This window comes from Balaenoptera physalus, assembly GCF_965194825.1.
Source record: "Balaenoptera physalus genome assembly, chromosome: 13".
Classification (NCBI taxonomy): domain Eukaryota; kingdom Metazoa; phylum Chordata; class Mammalia; order Artiodactyla; family Balaenopteridae; genus Balaenoptera; species Balaenoptera physalus.
The window spans coordinates 67,721,528-67,737,744 of record NC_138892.1 but is presented as its reverse complement, the minus strand read 5'-3'; the positions used below and the strand labels follow the sequence as shown (position 1 = coordinate 67,737,744).

The following is a 16,217-nucleotide window of genomic DNA, read 5'->3' as shown; positions in this document are numbered from 1 at the left end:
CTTTGCCGGCTACTTCACTCTTTACCACGCTGTGCTGTGCTTGCATCTGCTCCCCTGAGCGCTGGTTTCTTCGGGGCACCTCCATGTCCGTTTCACCGTTCTTGTATCCCAACCGACCGCTGCAATTGCCCTGTCTAGGTTAGATAACAGAGACCTGAACCCGGGCAGTGGGAATGCAGATGAAAAAACAGATTTGTGGAGCATTTGCAGGCACCTGGTAACTGCTCAGAAGCGGAGAGAAGGTAAGAGAGAAGGAGAAGCAGAGTAGGAAAAGACTCTGACGTTTCAACTTAACAGGGGAACAAATAATGAGATACAGAAAGCAAGGGATGGTCAACAGTAGCACAAAGTGCTGAACAAGATGTTTTGGCCAAGGTCTCAATCCAAAAGGCATTTATTAAGCAGTTACTCTGTGCTGAGCATTAGGGGAACAATAATGAATTAGACTGGTCTTTGCCCTCAAGTATCACCCAGAGGGAGGAAAAGACAGCCTAGCAATAACCAGGTTCCTGGCCTCTTAGTCTCAGGACAAATGTCCCCTCTCACACAGGCCCTCCTAGAGGGTCATCTGTCTCAAGCACCCTCCCCCATCACATGATCCTGTTTTATTTCTTCATTGCTGGAACAAATCTCCAAAATTCATTTATAGGTACCTTTATTGTCTGTTTCCCCCAGGAGAATGGAAGTCTCACAGAAGCAGGAACTTTACCTTGTTAGTTGCTAACTGCCACATAAACCCTCAGTAGGAAAAACTCATTGCATATATTGGAGGGAAAAAAGAAAGTGAATAAACGTCATCAAGGTTAAGACCTCGAGCCTAACTAGGTGAGTTTCTCGATGCCTAAGGCGACATACTGAGAACTGAAGTAACTCTGAAAAGTAAAGCCATTTTGAGATTGGGGTCCAAACCGAAATCCAGGGGGCCCACCATGGATCAGAGCCCTGACTTGGCTGTTTCGCATAGATTTCAGGAATACCCACCCAGCGAGAGATATTTAACAAGGAGGCCAGCCAGCCGCCTGGCTCAGGTTTTCAGTTGTCCTTCTGACGTCAGAAGAAGCACGAGTTGCTGCACAGTTTCTTCTATCAAGGTGACAAATTACAGCCTTGTTGGGCCCAGCAGTCTGCAAACCATAGATTTATTCTCTCCTCCCCCTTATATTAAAAAATTTTAAACCCACGGCAGAGATGTCAGATTCCTTTCCAAATGCAAATAAATCCTGTTTCCTAGTTCTCGGGTCTTTTTTCACTCATGAAATACATCACCAGGGATTCGTATGCGAAAGTATGTGATCCTGGTGGCAGTGAGTTTTTCACCGTAGAACCAGTGCAATAAAAACCGGGTCCGCGCCGCAGAGTGAGACACAAAGGACTCTCAAAATTGTAGCACCACCTTCCTAAGGCGAAGACAGCCTGTGAAAGGCACCCGAAACTCCGTGACGCGGTTACCGCGAAATTCCTTTTGCCGCCATATGCACTTGTACCTTCTCTGACTACAGTTCAGCCCAAACCCAGGGTCGGGCGATTCCGCAGGGAAGCGGCGCCCAGGCAGCCCTGTAACCTGGAGGTCCCAGTGGGTGCTGAGGAGCCCGATGCTCCGGGAGGCGGATTACGGTGGGGGGCGGGGGCGCGCACCAGGGCGACGGAGCACTTTCCTCCGGGCACGGCCGCGGCGAGGTTAAAGGCCTTTTGTGGCAACGTTTAGGGAAGCGAGCGAGATGCGGGGGTGGAGGGAGGAGGTGGGAGTGCAGGCGAGGACCTTCCGCGCCCGCGCCCCGCGCAAGCGGTGGCCTTTTGTTCGCCAGCTCCAGCGGATCCCAGCTCTCCGAGCGGCACTTCTCTCTTTCTCTCCTTCTTCATTTGGGAAAGAACCTCTCTGGGGCGGGAAAGGGCAGTGAGTCACTGCCAGCATCCTTTAGCAATCACCCCACCACCACCTCCACCCCACGGCCCGCATCCTCCCACTCCTATTCATACTGAGAGCGGGGCAGAGCTCGAGAAGGGCCGGCAAGCGTGCTCTCGTTTACTCGGGCTCCGCGCCTCCCATCCCCGGCCCGCGGCCAGTTCCCGAGACCCAGCCGGCCGCACACACAGTCCCGAGGACATCACATGCCCTCCTCGGGGACCTGCGGACACAGGAAATTCCCCACAACTGCCCGGCATTCAAACACTCCTCGGGTATGCAGTCGCGCCCTCACCTCGGCTGGGCTCTCCAGACCCTCGTGGTCCCTAACCCTCGTGTGATTGAACCAGATCAGGTGCCACAAGCTGCCACTAAGAAAACAGACGCCAAAAGTAAGCCAGAGCCCATGCAAAGGTGAGATAAGGGGCTCCGGCACCTCCTTACACTGTCGTGGGCGGTCAGGAGAACCGGGGATCTGGACTTTTCCTAAAAGCAAAATCCGAACGCATCCGGCACAGCCGCGCACTCCTTCCTTTCACGCCGCATGGATGACTTCTGCGTTACCGCCTCCTCTCCCATCTAAAATATCCCTTTCCTCCCCGCCGCCGCTCCCTCAGCTCTCCCCGGGAACGCGAAATCACCTTACCTCGGGCCATAAAGGAAAAGCGGCAAAAGGAGACGTCAAGGTATCCGCCCTTCCGGGATTTTCCCCCGGCCGTGCGATGTCCTTTGTGTCAAGGTCTGGCTGCCTCAGCGGAGGAAAGGTGGCCTCCGTCAGTGAGGGCTGGGCGGGGAGGCTCAGCGTGGCGTGGCGGATTTCCGAGGAAGGTGAAGGGCGGCGACCTTCAGGCGGAGCGGCGTGGCTGCCCCAGCCCGCGCTCTCCTGTCTCTCCTCCTCCTTTCGGGGCCGATTGCATCAGAATCTCCCCCCACCACCAACCCCCACCCACAAGGTGCTCGCCAGCGTCGCACTTACAGCCACATGCTCGGCCGCCGAGGGTCTCGAATCGCAGTCATTCTCCTATTGGGGGGCGCGTCGCCCCTGTGCATCCATGGCTCGTGACGGTTTAGCTGGGAAAGTCAGGCTATTCCTCCGCGTCCAGCGTGCCGTCGCCTCCCCTCCTGCACGCCCGCTCTGTAACCGAAGCTGCGTGTCACTCAGCGGTGCCCGTCACATGGTGCCTCTGCCGGCGGCCGCCCCTTGCTGCCTCCTTGTCGCCGCCCGCCGAGGATGCAGCGACCGCGGCCGGCGGAGACTGAGCATCCGGGAAGAAGGGAGGCGTGAGGGAGGGGTTGCGGGGCGTGCGTGTGCGGGGCGCGCCGGCAGCGGCACCGGGAGCAGGGGCTGCGCGCAGCCTGGACACCTGCCCCACGCCCCCCTGGGGCCTGGCAGCGAGCCCAGAGCCCAGCTGCGGCGGCGGCTGGAGAGCCCTCGGGGATGGAGGAGGTGGGGGCGGCTTGGAGGGCGCGGAAGGAGGAGAGGAGGGCTGCGGCCTGCGGGGCTGGGGGGGCGCTTTTGGGGTCAGCGCCAGGGCCGGGGCGCGGGAGCGAGGGGAGTTGCATTGTGGGAAGGGCGCCGCGTGAGGATGGCCGTGGGAGTGGCTGGTCCGCGCGCAGCCCCGCGAGCCGCTAGCGGCGCGGGAGCCGCGGGTATCTAGGGAGCAGCGTGTCGGCTCCCCCCGGGACGGCGCCGAAATGGCTGGGGTCGGCGGGGAGGGAGCCGAAGCGGCCGGGGCAGCGGGGAACGCGGCACCTCTGGAAACCCTTTGTCCGCAACCCCCAGTGGGAAGCACCTCCTCTCTTCCGGATCCAGCACCCGCAGACCTCGCCAGCCCTCCCCGAGATCTGTTCTGGGGGGCTCTGTTTGGGGCGTTGGGTGGTTTTGCTGAACTGCGGGCGCACTCTGGCCCGGCGGGGAGACCCCACGTGATTCCGCTCCGGGCTCGGCGCGTCGGGGTTCAGGGAGCCCGGCGCTCCAAGTCGGGGGCCAGCGGGGAGCGAGGGCGCAGGACGGAGGGGCCTGGGACAGCTGGGCCCGTTTCCCTTTCTTTTGCTCACTCTTTGTTCCAGGCACAGCCCCCTTGAACTGACTGGGCACTTCCTTGCAGGGGAGTGTGTTTCCTTAAAATGGCGACAGGAAATCCCACCTGCGCGTCAGCCAATTACACTGTCAGCACAGCGCGAATTTGCGAGGTGGAAACTCGAGCCTTTTATTGACAGGAACGGTTCCGTCTCCGTGTTCCATCAAAACAGGAAAGGGAAGGTGAATCATCTTTCAAAAATTAATCTACCTGGAGCATTTCAAGCGGGCAGACCGAGTAGCCTCTGTCACCGAGTGGCTATGGCTTTTTAGTCACCGCTGGAAACGCGAGAATACAACCAAACTCCTCGTAACTGACTAAAATCCTCGTTCCGTCCAGTGGCAGAAAACGGTCTTCGTTAGTTCAACAATGGCTATCTGAGAACTCTACTCTGAAGGCCAGCTCTTGAATAAACCTGAGAAACTGAAAGGCAGTGCAAACAGAAGGGAAGATAATGGGCAGCCTCGTTCAGACAGACCTGCCATCAAATTCTGCCGCAAACACTGCATCCCTCCCCTGCTTAACTTTTGTCTTTAGTCATGTTTCCCGATTTGTAAAAAAGAGTGTTAGTAGGACCCATGTCATAGTAATATTCTACAGGTCACCAGAAAGTTGGTTCTTCTCCCCCTTCCTTCCTAGAGGAAGCTAATTTAGGATGAGATTACTAATTATAAGTAGTGTGCACCTTGCCTGGCAGAGATAATTCTTATGAATAAGGTAGGAAATCTGAACAGGCAAAGTAGGTAGATTGTGAGCATAGCTCCATAAGCCAGTTGAAATGTTTACCTTTTTTATCATCATGTGTATTCACCAGTGTTTGGAGAGCATCTGATCGAAAGCTTATCTTTTGATTACAGTTTTAACTTATTTGCTAGTTTCTGTGCACCAAAAACTGCAGTTAAACAACATTTTAAAAACTGGATTCAATAGTGATGAGTTGGGCCTCACTCCTTGCCAACTAGTGTGCTAAGCACTTTACATATAAATATTATTACATGTAATCCTTTCAACTACTCAATTCGGTATTATCCTGTTTGTATAAACAAAAAAGCAGGTTTGAAGAGGCTAAGTTGGCCACGTTCACTTAAGACAGTAAGTGGTGAAAGGGGACGTGAGGGAAGTGGTTCCCATTCAGGCCTGAATTCAAAGTCCACCCTCAGGCTTAACCGTGATGCTATGACCACTTGCAAATAGACACTCTTGGGCCTTGAGTGCGCAAAGATCTTCACCCCTTATCTGGATTTTAGCTGACAACCTGGAACTGAAGTGTAGACATCAACATGGAGGCTGAAGTGAAGAAGCTGCTGTGGGGAGGATTGGGGGGAAGGAGAGTGTGGGTGGTGTTGGCAGGACGAGTGCCTGGTCATCGCAGTGCGGCTTTCTTCCAAAACTGCTGGTAGGTGACACTTCCTTTCAGCAGTCCTTTCAGTAGCCCAGCAGTTAAACCCAATTGCTGTGGTCTCAAATGGGGGAAAGGGATGTCGTGATGATGACTGCTATTCACTGTGTGCTTCCCGAGAGACAAGCAACAGGATAAGCACCTTACAGACGGTCTCTCGTTTAATCCCCACATCATTCCTAAGAGGTTGCAGACCATCCTAACCCCTGATTCAGAGGTTAAGAAATTTATGCCAAGTCCACCCAGCTCTGATTGGCATATCTAGTCTTACATCCAGAGCTGACACCAAAGCCAGTTTTCTATGCCTGGCTCTAAAATGTTCCCCGCGGCTGGAACAGCCGCCTTTGGAGGACCAAGAGGTAGGACAAGTCCCAGGCCCCTCTGCCTTCACATGGGGACCACTTCCCTATTGCCAGAGAGCTCAGGAGTCAGTTTGCTCTGTAATAGGTTTCTGAGCCCCAAGAGCATCGTCGTTCGTATCTAATGTTACTGTGGACCTTTACAACTGAGTAGATTTCCCCAAAAGATATTCAGGTAGTCAGGACACATTAATGGGTTTTACTGTGGACTGCCCTATGGAACTGAGAAAAGAAAAATTCTGTATCTGAAAGTGAGGTGGGAGCAGGAAGCTCTAGTGTGAAAGGAGAACTGAATCACCTCAGGTCACCTGGGAGTTTTCTAGTAGCTCCATAGGCCCTTTCTGGATGGTTCCAGGAAGGAGGGGCAGCTTTGTGAAGAAAGATCAATCACTTCCCAAAGCAGATTCAGCCTGAACTTGAGCCACATCTGCTCTCATCCCAGCTTCACCCTGTACTCACCCGGTTGTACCTCTTCTCCATCTGGGTTGCCCAATAGGACAGCTGTGAGCTTACAGAGAAAAGGTGCTTTCCTCCATGGGTTTTCAAAGCTGTCCAAATGTATCTGGTCTGATACCAGTAGACTTCTTGTGCATGAATTTTGAAATAGTACCAAAACTACCTTCTGAAGATGTATAGCTGTTTTTCCTTTTCAATTGGTTATAGGACAGTCTGAATTTTGACAATGATGAAAAATAGAAATGTCAATTGGTGCGGTTATTGCAGAATAAGTGTCCTGAGCAGTTCCTATTTGTAACAGAAGTAGTACAGCCATCTGAAAAAAATCTTACCTCATTAGAAACTAAGTTATTTATTTTGAAATCAGTCTTTCAGTCCTATTGATAGGATCTGCCCTAAAACAACAGATGGTCTTTAAAATTATTAGTGTTTCTTTTGACTGATGTAATCACATTTCTTTGCCTGATTAACCCTTTTTACCAACTTTGATGTTCCTTGGATCTCATCCATAGATGACAATATTTTGACAATAAGAGTTAGTTAAAGCAGCCACAGCAAAAAGTAAATTTGCAACTAAAAGAGCCCCCAGTTGTCTGGCCTATCCTTCTGCAGATACGTGGTGCCATGTTTCCTACCCCCTTGGTAGCACTGTGACAGGGCCTGCTGTCACCTCTTCCAGCATTGCGATGGACGTTCTACCTCATCAGATTTGTAACTGGCTCTGGCAGGAGGTCAACAGCTCCCACTGATTCTAAACTGAATTTAAATTAAAATCCCAGAGCAGGCTTCTTAAAAAATGTCTACTGTTTCTGATTTCAGCCCAGGTCAGCTTTGTAGGGTCACAGTTAGGGAAGCAGGGACTAGGGTTTGTTAGGTATTGCGACTATATGGCAATACAGTTTCATTCATTTAAGCTCAACTAGAGAACCAGGGCCAGTGATCTGTCCCAGAAGTTTAATGTCTAATTTACCCGACATGTTTGCATTGTTATGCAGCTCAACTTGAGTGGATCTCCCTAGCATGTTACCAGATGAGGTAATGAGACCCATCTGATGATCGAATGACTCTGTGTCTCCAGAGTATTCACCACAGTGCTTGGCATGTAATAAGTGCACAGTAAATGGTATCTGTTACTATTCTGCACACTTTGCAGAAATAAGCACAAGACAATGAATATTCAAAGCCCAAGTTTATAGGCACAAAGTATTCTCTAATGCTCACTCCATACTGAAACAGCTGTCAAGCCCACACCTCTACTCCCATTCTTCCCACTACGGGACTAAGGAGACAAGGTATTTATTAGAGAATAGTTAGTCCTTCAGGTTAACTCCAAACCTTACTGTTAAAGTGAGGAAGCGCAGTTTAGGCTCTACATAAGAATGTATTAATTAAAAAGTAGAAGTGTTCCCAAATCGAGTATCACATCTATACTTTTTAATGGTGCCAGTGTAAGTTAGCACAACTTTATGTGAGGTAGCAATTTAGTGATTAAGAATGTGGGCTCTGAAGCCAAATTTTCTGAGTTCTAATTCTGGCTCCACAGCCTACTAGGTCTGTGGCCTTTGGTGAGTTGCTTAACTTCTCTGTGCCTCAGTTTCCTCATCTTTAAAATGGAAATAAACAATAATACCTACCTTATACAGTTAATATGACGTATGTTTGTTAATATGTGTAAACACTTAAAATAAGTCACAACTTATCTTAGGTATTTAATAAATAATAATACTAATTACCAGAAAATAATTTGACAATAAATAGGAAGAACTTAGATCCCATTGGTGTCACTTCTGGGAGTCTGCATCCTAAAAATAATGCACAGAGATGTTCACAAATAGCACAGAAGGTAAGGGCACAGGCTTTGGAATCAGGCAAGTAAAGGTAAAAAGCATGTTTGAGAGTATTCATTCAAAGCAAGGATAACATAAATTCATAAATGACAGATCAAAATTAAATACTCAGGTGGCTAGGCTAGGGGAGACCTATAAACCCTCTGTAAACCCTTAGAGATACTTTGGGAAACAGAATACAGGGCTGACTGTTCCTTAGTCCTGATCCGATGTGGTTATTTTTAGTTTCTTACTAGTTTGGGTGTCCGAAGGCAATATAGCCGGAGAAAAGATCTTCATCCAAGAGTGAGAGAAATCAAAGCGATAGCAGGGAAGTGATGAAAGGCATCAAGGGAAGTGGGGATATAGATGAGAAAATGAGAAAGTGAATGACAAGATCAGAAGGCAGGAAAATCTGAAACAAGCCACAGATGCATAGCGTGAGCTAGTTCAGGCCAGTACGAGGGCAGGGTCATCTCAGGAAGTTGGAGGGGGGCTATTTGATGCTAAAATCTTGCTGGTCAGAAATATAATTTTTGTCTTCTCTGCTGAAAAGGTAGCTTTGGGGAGGAAGGGTTGGTTTTTGTCTTCGTTTTTTCTATTCCTTCTGGGAAGCAATAAAAGGGGAAGAACTCTATTCATTACTTGAGTAGAGTAACACGCTTTACTAAAATGTTTCTTTTCAAAGTAATTGTTCTTAAAATAGGAAAAACCCAGTAATTTTCAGTGTGCTTGATTTTGAAGGACTATTTATTCAGTTGTATTTTAGACATCCAATGCTAATTCATAATCACAAATGGGGTAATTTTAATAAGAGATTTATTGATATATTTATAGTTAACTATACACACACACACATATATGTACTTCTAAGATAAAATACTCAAGGTTTTTGATTCAGATGTGACATGTCCAAAACTGAACCCATCCTTTCTTCCCCCAACCCAAACTCTCCTCTCCCCCATAGAACCCATCTTGGGAAACCGTACCATCGTGGTCACAACTGCTCAGGCGAGAGGTAGGGGAGTATCTTAGTGTCTCCTTCACCCTTCACATCCAATTGATGCATTCTTTGAAAAACATTTACTAAGTGCCAAGCATTCTGCTAGTCTTTCATGGAGCTTGGAAAGATCAACATTCCACAAATGATCTCGCCATTGAATGTACGATTTATAGATGGAGAGAAGTGCTGTGAGGAAAAGGACTCAGTATGGCTCTCTAGGGTAACAGAGGCACATGCACTGGGCTGGGAATCAGAGGAGGCTTCTCAGAAGACATGAGCCTTGCTTGGATTCTATCCTCTTTATGCTGAGGGTTTTAATAGGGAGGGGGTGATGGACATGATCCAGTGAGCATTTTCAAAGGAATAATCACCAGGAATAATCACTCCACCTTCTAAATACTCCTAGCATTTGTTCCTTTTCCTAACTCCTTACAGCCATAACTAGTATGAGCCTCTAGTAACACACTTCTGGGAAAAGTTCTCTTCAAAAGGCATTGATAACGTACCTCATCCTTAAAAACATCTTGATTTTACTTCTGCAACATAATATGTACTTGTATATACTTGTCAGTAATACACGTGTATTACTGTCCTGTTTATTATGTACATTAAAAACATTCACAAAACTTAAAATTAAATAGCAGGATTTTACACTTATTTGTTAATATTTTTTATTACTAAAATATAGTTCTAATTATTATTAAAATATTAACATTTTAGTGAGATAAGTTTAATTCAATATACTTTATTTTTAAAATCTTAGTTTAACACTCTGTCATACAGCAATTCACGAGTCTGGTTCCAAATTTGGTTAATTTTGACTCTTGAATTTAAGGGAAAAAGGACCTCACAGAGACACGGGGACCCAATGGAGGCAGTGTACTGTTGGCTGTACTTATCAAATCAAGCTGTTCAGTTCTTAATCCTATCCACTAATTGACAAAGATTTATTTTTTCACTGTTACTCTACAAAGGTACACTTAGATGGAGGTCATCATTCATGGTTATGGAAGTGAGCCATGGGCCCTACTTGATAATTCTGAATTTGTCTTGATGGACTTCTTATCACATTTGATTAGCTGGTCATTGCTTTACCTTGCAATGTGGCTGACCAAAGAGCTCTCTCTAGGAGTGAAAGTGTCAGCTCTACTTTTTCTTATTTCCTTATGCTTGTATTATTATTATTTTTCATCTGAAGTTTCTTTAGAGGAATCTTTTAAATCTACTTTGTCCATTTTTGGAGGACACGTTAAAGTAGATAAAACAGAAAATATAATTTGTAAATTCACTCAAGCAAGCATACAGAAATGCAATACATTGCAATATACTGAAAGGGGACGAATTAACTAAGGCACCACTCTCACCTTCTGTGCTCCTTCCCCAAGATACCTGGGATGCTACAGTTGACGGGGGCCATCTAATGTGTGGGCTGAGGGAGAGCCATCATTGATCTATTCATCTACATAGGAGGTAAAATATTTTCTCCCTGCAGCCCACTTTGTTACCCCGCCTTAGCCTTCCACAAGAGCCTCCTAGCTGGTCTCCCTCCAGCCACTCTTGGCCACATAATCTCTCCACAACAGTTTAGAAGTCACTTGCCTGAGTTGGCAGTTTCTGAAACCCATTGAAATGATTTATTCAGAGACTATCTTCCCCACCAGTCTGCAAGCTTCATAAAGGAAGATGACATGTTTTTAACTGTTTCCAAGCACCTCAGACATAATAGAAGCTCAATAAATATTTGTCCAATTAATGAATGTATGAATGAATAAATAGAATATCTTTACAGTTAAGTAGCTCTAATTCTTTTCTATTGAATTTAAATTTCAGGTCCTTAAAATGACAAGGAATATTAAAAATATATATATAAAATATTTATCAAATGTACATTTAGCTAAGTTTTTAAAGTCTGAGAGCCTATATATACAAATCAAATGAATAGCCATTTTTGGAATCTTGTGATGAATAAATTACCATTTTAAAACATCAAGGGTAAATGTCTATTGAATGACAAAGGAAAAGGAAAAAAGGAACGTCAACCTGTGTTTAAAAAGTAAAGTAATGTATTAACCTATAATGGAAAAGAATCTGAAAAGGAATATATATGTGTATATATATATGTATATATATATATATATATATATATATATATATATATATATATATATATATATATATATCCCTGAATCACTTTGCTATACACCTGAAACATTGTAAATCAACTATACTTCAAGAAGAAATAAAAATTTTAAAAATTACAAAAAACTTTTAAGTAATGTATTTAGTTTAACAGGGTTCTAGTTTATGGGAATTATCTGGAAAATTCAGAGCCCCAACCACCTAAAAATGATCATTCCTTAATAGCAAGTGTGGTTTTTACTTCCAGACTTACCTGGATAAGTGCCAGCATTCTCTAAGTCACATTTGCTGTATGAAATTAACATTTGTAAATGGAGTCTAATTAAATTTTGTGAATTAGAAAAACAGTTATAAGTTAATTGTCCTGTTGTTCATCCTTGTTCTTCTTATAACAGTTAGTATTTAGACATCATCCTATAGTTAAGATACAAAGCACTTAGCAATATCAATTTTATAATGAATTCAATAGTTCTTTCTCTATATTCAATATTGTAACTTTGATCAAAAAAATGCACTGATCTTTCCTTTTAAATTTTGAAAAGGAACAGAATGAAAGAAAATTGTCTTATTGCTTGGCATTTGTTCATTCGTTCATTCATTCATTTGTTCAACAAATGTGTTCAAAGTTAATTCCTTTGGCAGTGTTCTTTATCTGATTTTCTGTTCTCCTTTGGAAACTTACTCCTGCATTTATTTTTCTACTATGGTATTTTCATCCTCTGCTCTACTGCCTGTAAAGTATTCAAGCCTCTCCCATCATGAAAAATAAAGAAAGAGAGGATGGAGGAGAAGTGGGGTGGTGGTGGCGTGGAGGGAGGAAATTTCCTTTGATTTTACATTTCTCTCTGGCTATAGCTCTCGTCTTTCTTCCATTTAAGGGCCAAGATTCGAACAGTTAACAATATGTTTCCAATTCTTTACCTCCCATTTACTTTTTAAATACACACACACACACACACATACACACAATTATAAAATTTATTCTCACTGTGGAAAAGTTGGAAAATGCAGTCAAATGTAAAGAAGAAAACCCAAATCATTCATAAGCTTACAGACTCTAGATAACCACTATTGACATTTACTTCATTTTGTATATGTGCATACCATTATTACAATCAGAATCATGTCCACTTTTGTATTTTGGTGACATTAAATTTTGATCATTTTACTATGTCATTAAAAATTCTTCAAAAACATAAAATTTTTAGACTACAAAGTATTCCCTCATACGGTTTTGCAATCATTCTCATTGATTTCAGATTTTTACTTTTTTATATAAGTGTATAAAACTTTTCCCTCATCTCTGATTATTTCCATAGATAAATTTCTAGAAGTGGATTTCCAGGGTTAAAATGTATCTATGTTTTAAAATACTTGCTACAAATTTAAAATCACTTTCTAGAAAGAAAGTATGCATCAAAACAATAGTATATGAAACTGCTCATGGCATTGAATCTTCAGCATTCTTGGGTATTATAATTTTACTCACTTTAATTAATTTAGTAAGTGAACAAGAGTTTCTGGGTTTAATTTGCATTTCTTTTGTTACCAGTTTTATTGAACGTTTTAAATGTGCTTATTAGACCTTTTATTTCTTCTCTGAATTGTGTATCATGTGCTTTACTCATTTTCTCCTAATATTTTAGTGTTTTTAAATCCATTTGTGTAAGCTTTTTATATTTTAAAAGTCATAATTGTAGCTACAGTTTCTCCATTTTTGTCTGCCTTTTATTTTTTTTTATGTTCAGACGTCAAAATTTTTATGTCAATGAACTGTTGAGGTTTTTTTTCTTAGACCTACAAATTCATTTCTTATACAGAGAGAAGATAATATACACCAGAACTTGGCTTTAGTTCTTATGACTTAGATATTTTTCCACCCATTTAATTCTTTAATCCATCTAGGGAGAGTTAAGAATCTAAACTGATTTGTTCCAAATCACTAACCAATTATTCCACTATCCGTTGTGAAAATGCCTTCTCTTCTCTCCTCAGTTGTGGTGTCTCTTTTATCAGATGCTATTATTTATTACTGTTTATTATTCCAGATGAATTTAGGATTATTAATAAGTCAATAAAAGAAAACAATTAAACTTTTGTCACACCTATAATTCAATTTAAACACACACATAAAATATTTACAATGAAAACCTAAAATACCCAAGGATTCTCTTAACACAAAATGTATAGGCTATCTTTTTATATTTTTCAAAGTATAAAATTTTGCTAATGTATAAATAAAGATCTGAGTACAATGAGAAATATACCACACTCCTGAACAGCCTGAAGATAGCAATTTTTCCTAAATTAATTTATAGAATAGGAAATTTGCCAATCAAATCTTATTTTTTAAAATAAAAATATGAATTGTCCGCCAGAGGGCAGGCAGCAGAAGCAAGAAGAAGTACAATCCTGCAGCCTGTGGAACAAAAACCACATTCACAGAAAGATAGACAAGATGAAAAGGCAGAGGGCTATGTACCAGATGAAGGAACAAGATAAAACCCCAGAAAAACAACCAAGTGAAGTGGAGATAGGCAACCTTCCAGAAAAAGAATTCAGACTAATGATAGTGAAGATGATCCAGGACCTCGGAAAAAGAATGGAGGCAAAGATCGAGAAGATGCAAGAAATGGTTAACAAAGACCTAGAAGAATTAAAGAACAAAGAAACAGAGATGAACAATACAATAACTGAAATGAAAAATACACTAGAAGGAATCAATAGCAGAATAACTTAGACAGAAGAACGGATAAATGACTTGGAAGACAGAATGGTGGAATTCACTACCATGGAACAGAATAAAGAAAAAAGAATGAAAAGAAATGAAGACAGCCTAAGAGACCACTGGGACAACATTAAACGCAACAACATTCGCATTATAGGGGTCCCAGAAGGAGAAGAGAGAGAGAAAGGACCCGAGAAAATATTTGAAGAGATTATAGTCGAAAACTTCTCTAACATGGGAAAGGAAATAGTGACTCAAGTCCAGGAAGCGCAGAGAGTCTCAGTCAGGATAAACCCAAGGAGAAACATGCCGAGACACATAGTAATCAAACTGACAAAAATTAAAGACAAAGAAAAATTACTGAAAGCAGCAAGGGAAAAATGACAAATAACATACAAGGGAACTCCCACAAGGTTAACAGCTGATTTCTCAGCAGAAACTCTACAAGCCAGAAGGGAGTGGCATGACATATTTAAAGTGATGAAAGGGAAGAACCTACAACCAAGATTACTCTACCCAGCAAGGATCTCATTCAGATTCGATGGAGAAATCAAAAGCTTTACAGACAAGCAAAAGCTAAGAGAATTCAGCATCACCAAACCAGCTCTACAACAAATGCTAAAGGAACGTCTCTAAGTGGGAAACACAAGAGAAGAAAAGGACCTACAAAAACAAACCCATAACAATTAAGAAAATGGTCATAGGAACATACATATTGATAATTACCTTAAACGTGAATGGATTAAATGCTCCAACCAAAAGACACAGGCTCGCTGAATGGATACAAAAACAAGACCCATATATATGCTGTCTACAAGAGACCCACTTCAGACCTAGGGACACATACAGACTGAAAGTGAGGGGATGGAAAAAGATATTCCATGCAAATGGAAATCAAAAGAAAGCTGGAGTAGCTATACTCATATCAGATAAAATAGACTTTAAAATAAAGAATGTTACAAGAGACAAGGAAGGACACTACATAACGATCAAGGGATCAATCCAAGAGGAAGATATAACAATTATAAATTTATATGCACCCAACATAGGAGCACCTCAATACATAAGGCAACTGCTAACAGCTATAAAAGAGGAAATCAACAGTAACACAATAATAGCGGGGGACTTTAACACCTCACTTACACCAATGGACAGATCATCCAAACAGAAAATTAGTAATGAAACACAAGCTTTCAATGGCACAATAGACCAGATAGATTTAATGGATATTTATAGGACATTCCATCCAAGAACAGCAGGTTAACACTTTCTTCTCAAGTGCACGCTGAACATTCTCCAGGCTAGATCACATCTTGGATCACAAACCAAGCCTCAGTAAATTTAAGAAAATTGAAATCATATCAAGCATCTTTTCTGAGCACAACGCAATGAGCAAAAAAACCCACAAAAAACAAAAAAAAAGGCTTGCTGGTTACAGAAAGATAAAGAAACATCCGAAATGTTCATTCGGAGGGGGCTAGTGAAAGCAATTATGTCTGCACAGTGGAAAACTCAGCAGCCTTCAAAAAAAAAAAAAAAAGAATCTGCCTGCCAATGCCGGGGACACGGGTTCGAGCCCTGGTCTGCGATGATCCCACATGCCGTGGAGCAACTAAGCTAGCGAGCCACAACTACTGAAGCCCGTGCATCTAGAGCCCATGCTCTGCAACAAGAGAAGCCACTGCAATGAGAAACCTACGCACCGCAACGAAGAGTAGCCCCCACTCCCTGCAACTAGAGAAAGCCCACGTGCACCAATGAAGACCCAACGCAGCCAAATAAATAAAATAAATATGTAAATAAATAAGTTTATTTTAAGAAATATGAATTGTCTTAACCATGCACAGCTAAGACACCATTTTCAAGTAAATTACATTTCTTTGTCAGATAAGCATAAATAGGAACTTTTCATGTACTCGGTTTCTAGCCATCCACAATATATTGGTTGACATTCTTATTCTATAGGTAAACATGGTAGACACAACTCGTGTTTGTTACATGGAGTAAAATAGCATCTTGGTCTAAGTCACCAAGAATGTTTGAAAATCAACCAATTAGACATCTGTTATAGGTTGGGTTCCCTGGGAAACAGTGTGAGACTGAGGTTAACGAGCATAAGGTTTATTAGGGATGCTCTTGGGATCCACACTTGAGGAAGGGAAGGAAAGGAAGTAAGATTAGGGAAAAGAGAGGAGTTGGGCTATGACACAGTCTCAGCGAAAGCCTCAGCCAACCCCACAGGGAGCTCAAGGCTGTGGTGGCCCTTCGGAGTTGTCTTGAGTTAGGGTCAGGGCCCGAATATATTTACCTCCATATTGACCAG

At 43.1% G+C, this 16,217-nt stretch overlaps 2 protein-coding genes across 3 annotated transcripts in view; one reads left to right on the top strand and one right to left on the bottom strand.

Annotated features, from left to right (window-relative positions):
- The window catches only part of SLC38A1 (solute carrier family 38 member 1), a 69,422-nt gene extending 66,249 nt beyond the window's left edge, over nucleotides 1-3,173 (bottom strand). The window contains exon 1 of one of the 2 annotated variants that reach the window (XM_082422593.1): nucleotides 2,550-3,173. The gene's annotated coding sequence lies outside the window, so the exon portion shown is untranslated. The remainder of the gene's footprint in view (nucleotides 1-2,549) is intronic. The other variant, XM_082422592.1, reaches the window with a different exon arrangement.
- Nucleotides 2,626-15,437, top strand: LOC309641912 (uncharacterized protein; the record flags this gene model as incomplete). Its single annotated transcript, XM_082422653.1, has 2 exons — nucleotides 2,626-3,350; nucleotides 4,124-15,437. The coding sequence occupies 2 exons, from the start codon at nucleotides 2,626-2,628 to the stop codon at nucleotides 4,254-4,256; spliced, it is 858 nt and encodes a 285-aa protein (XP_082278779.1). The 3' UTR covers nucleotides 4,257-15,437.
- Nucleotides 15,438-16,217: the final 780 nt, after the last annotated feature.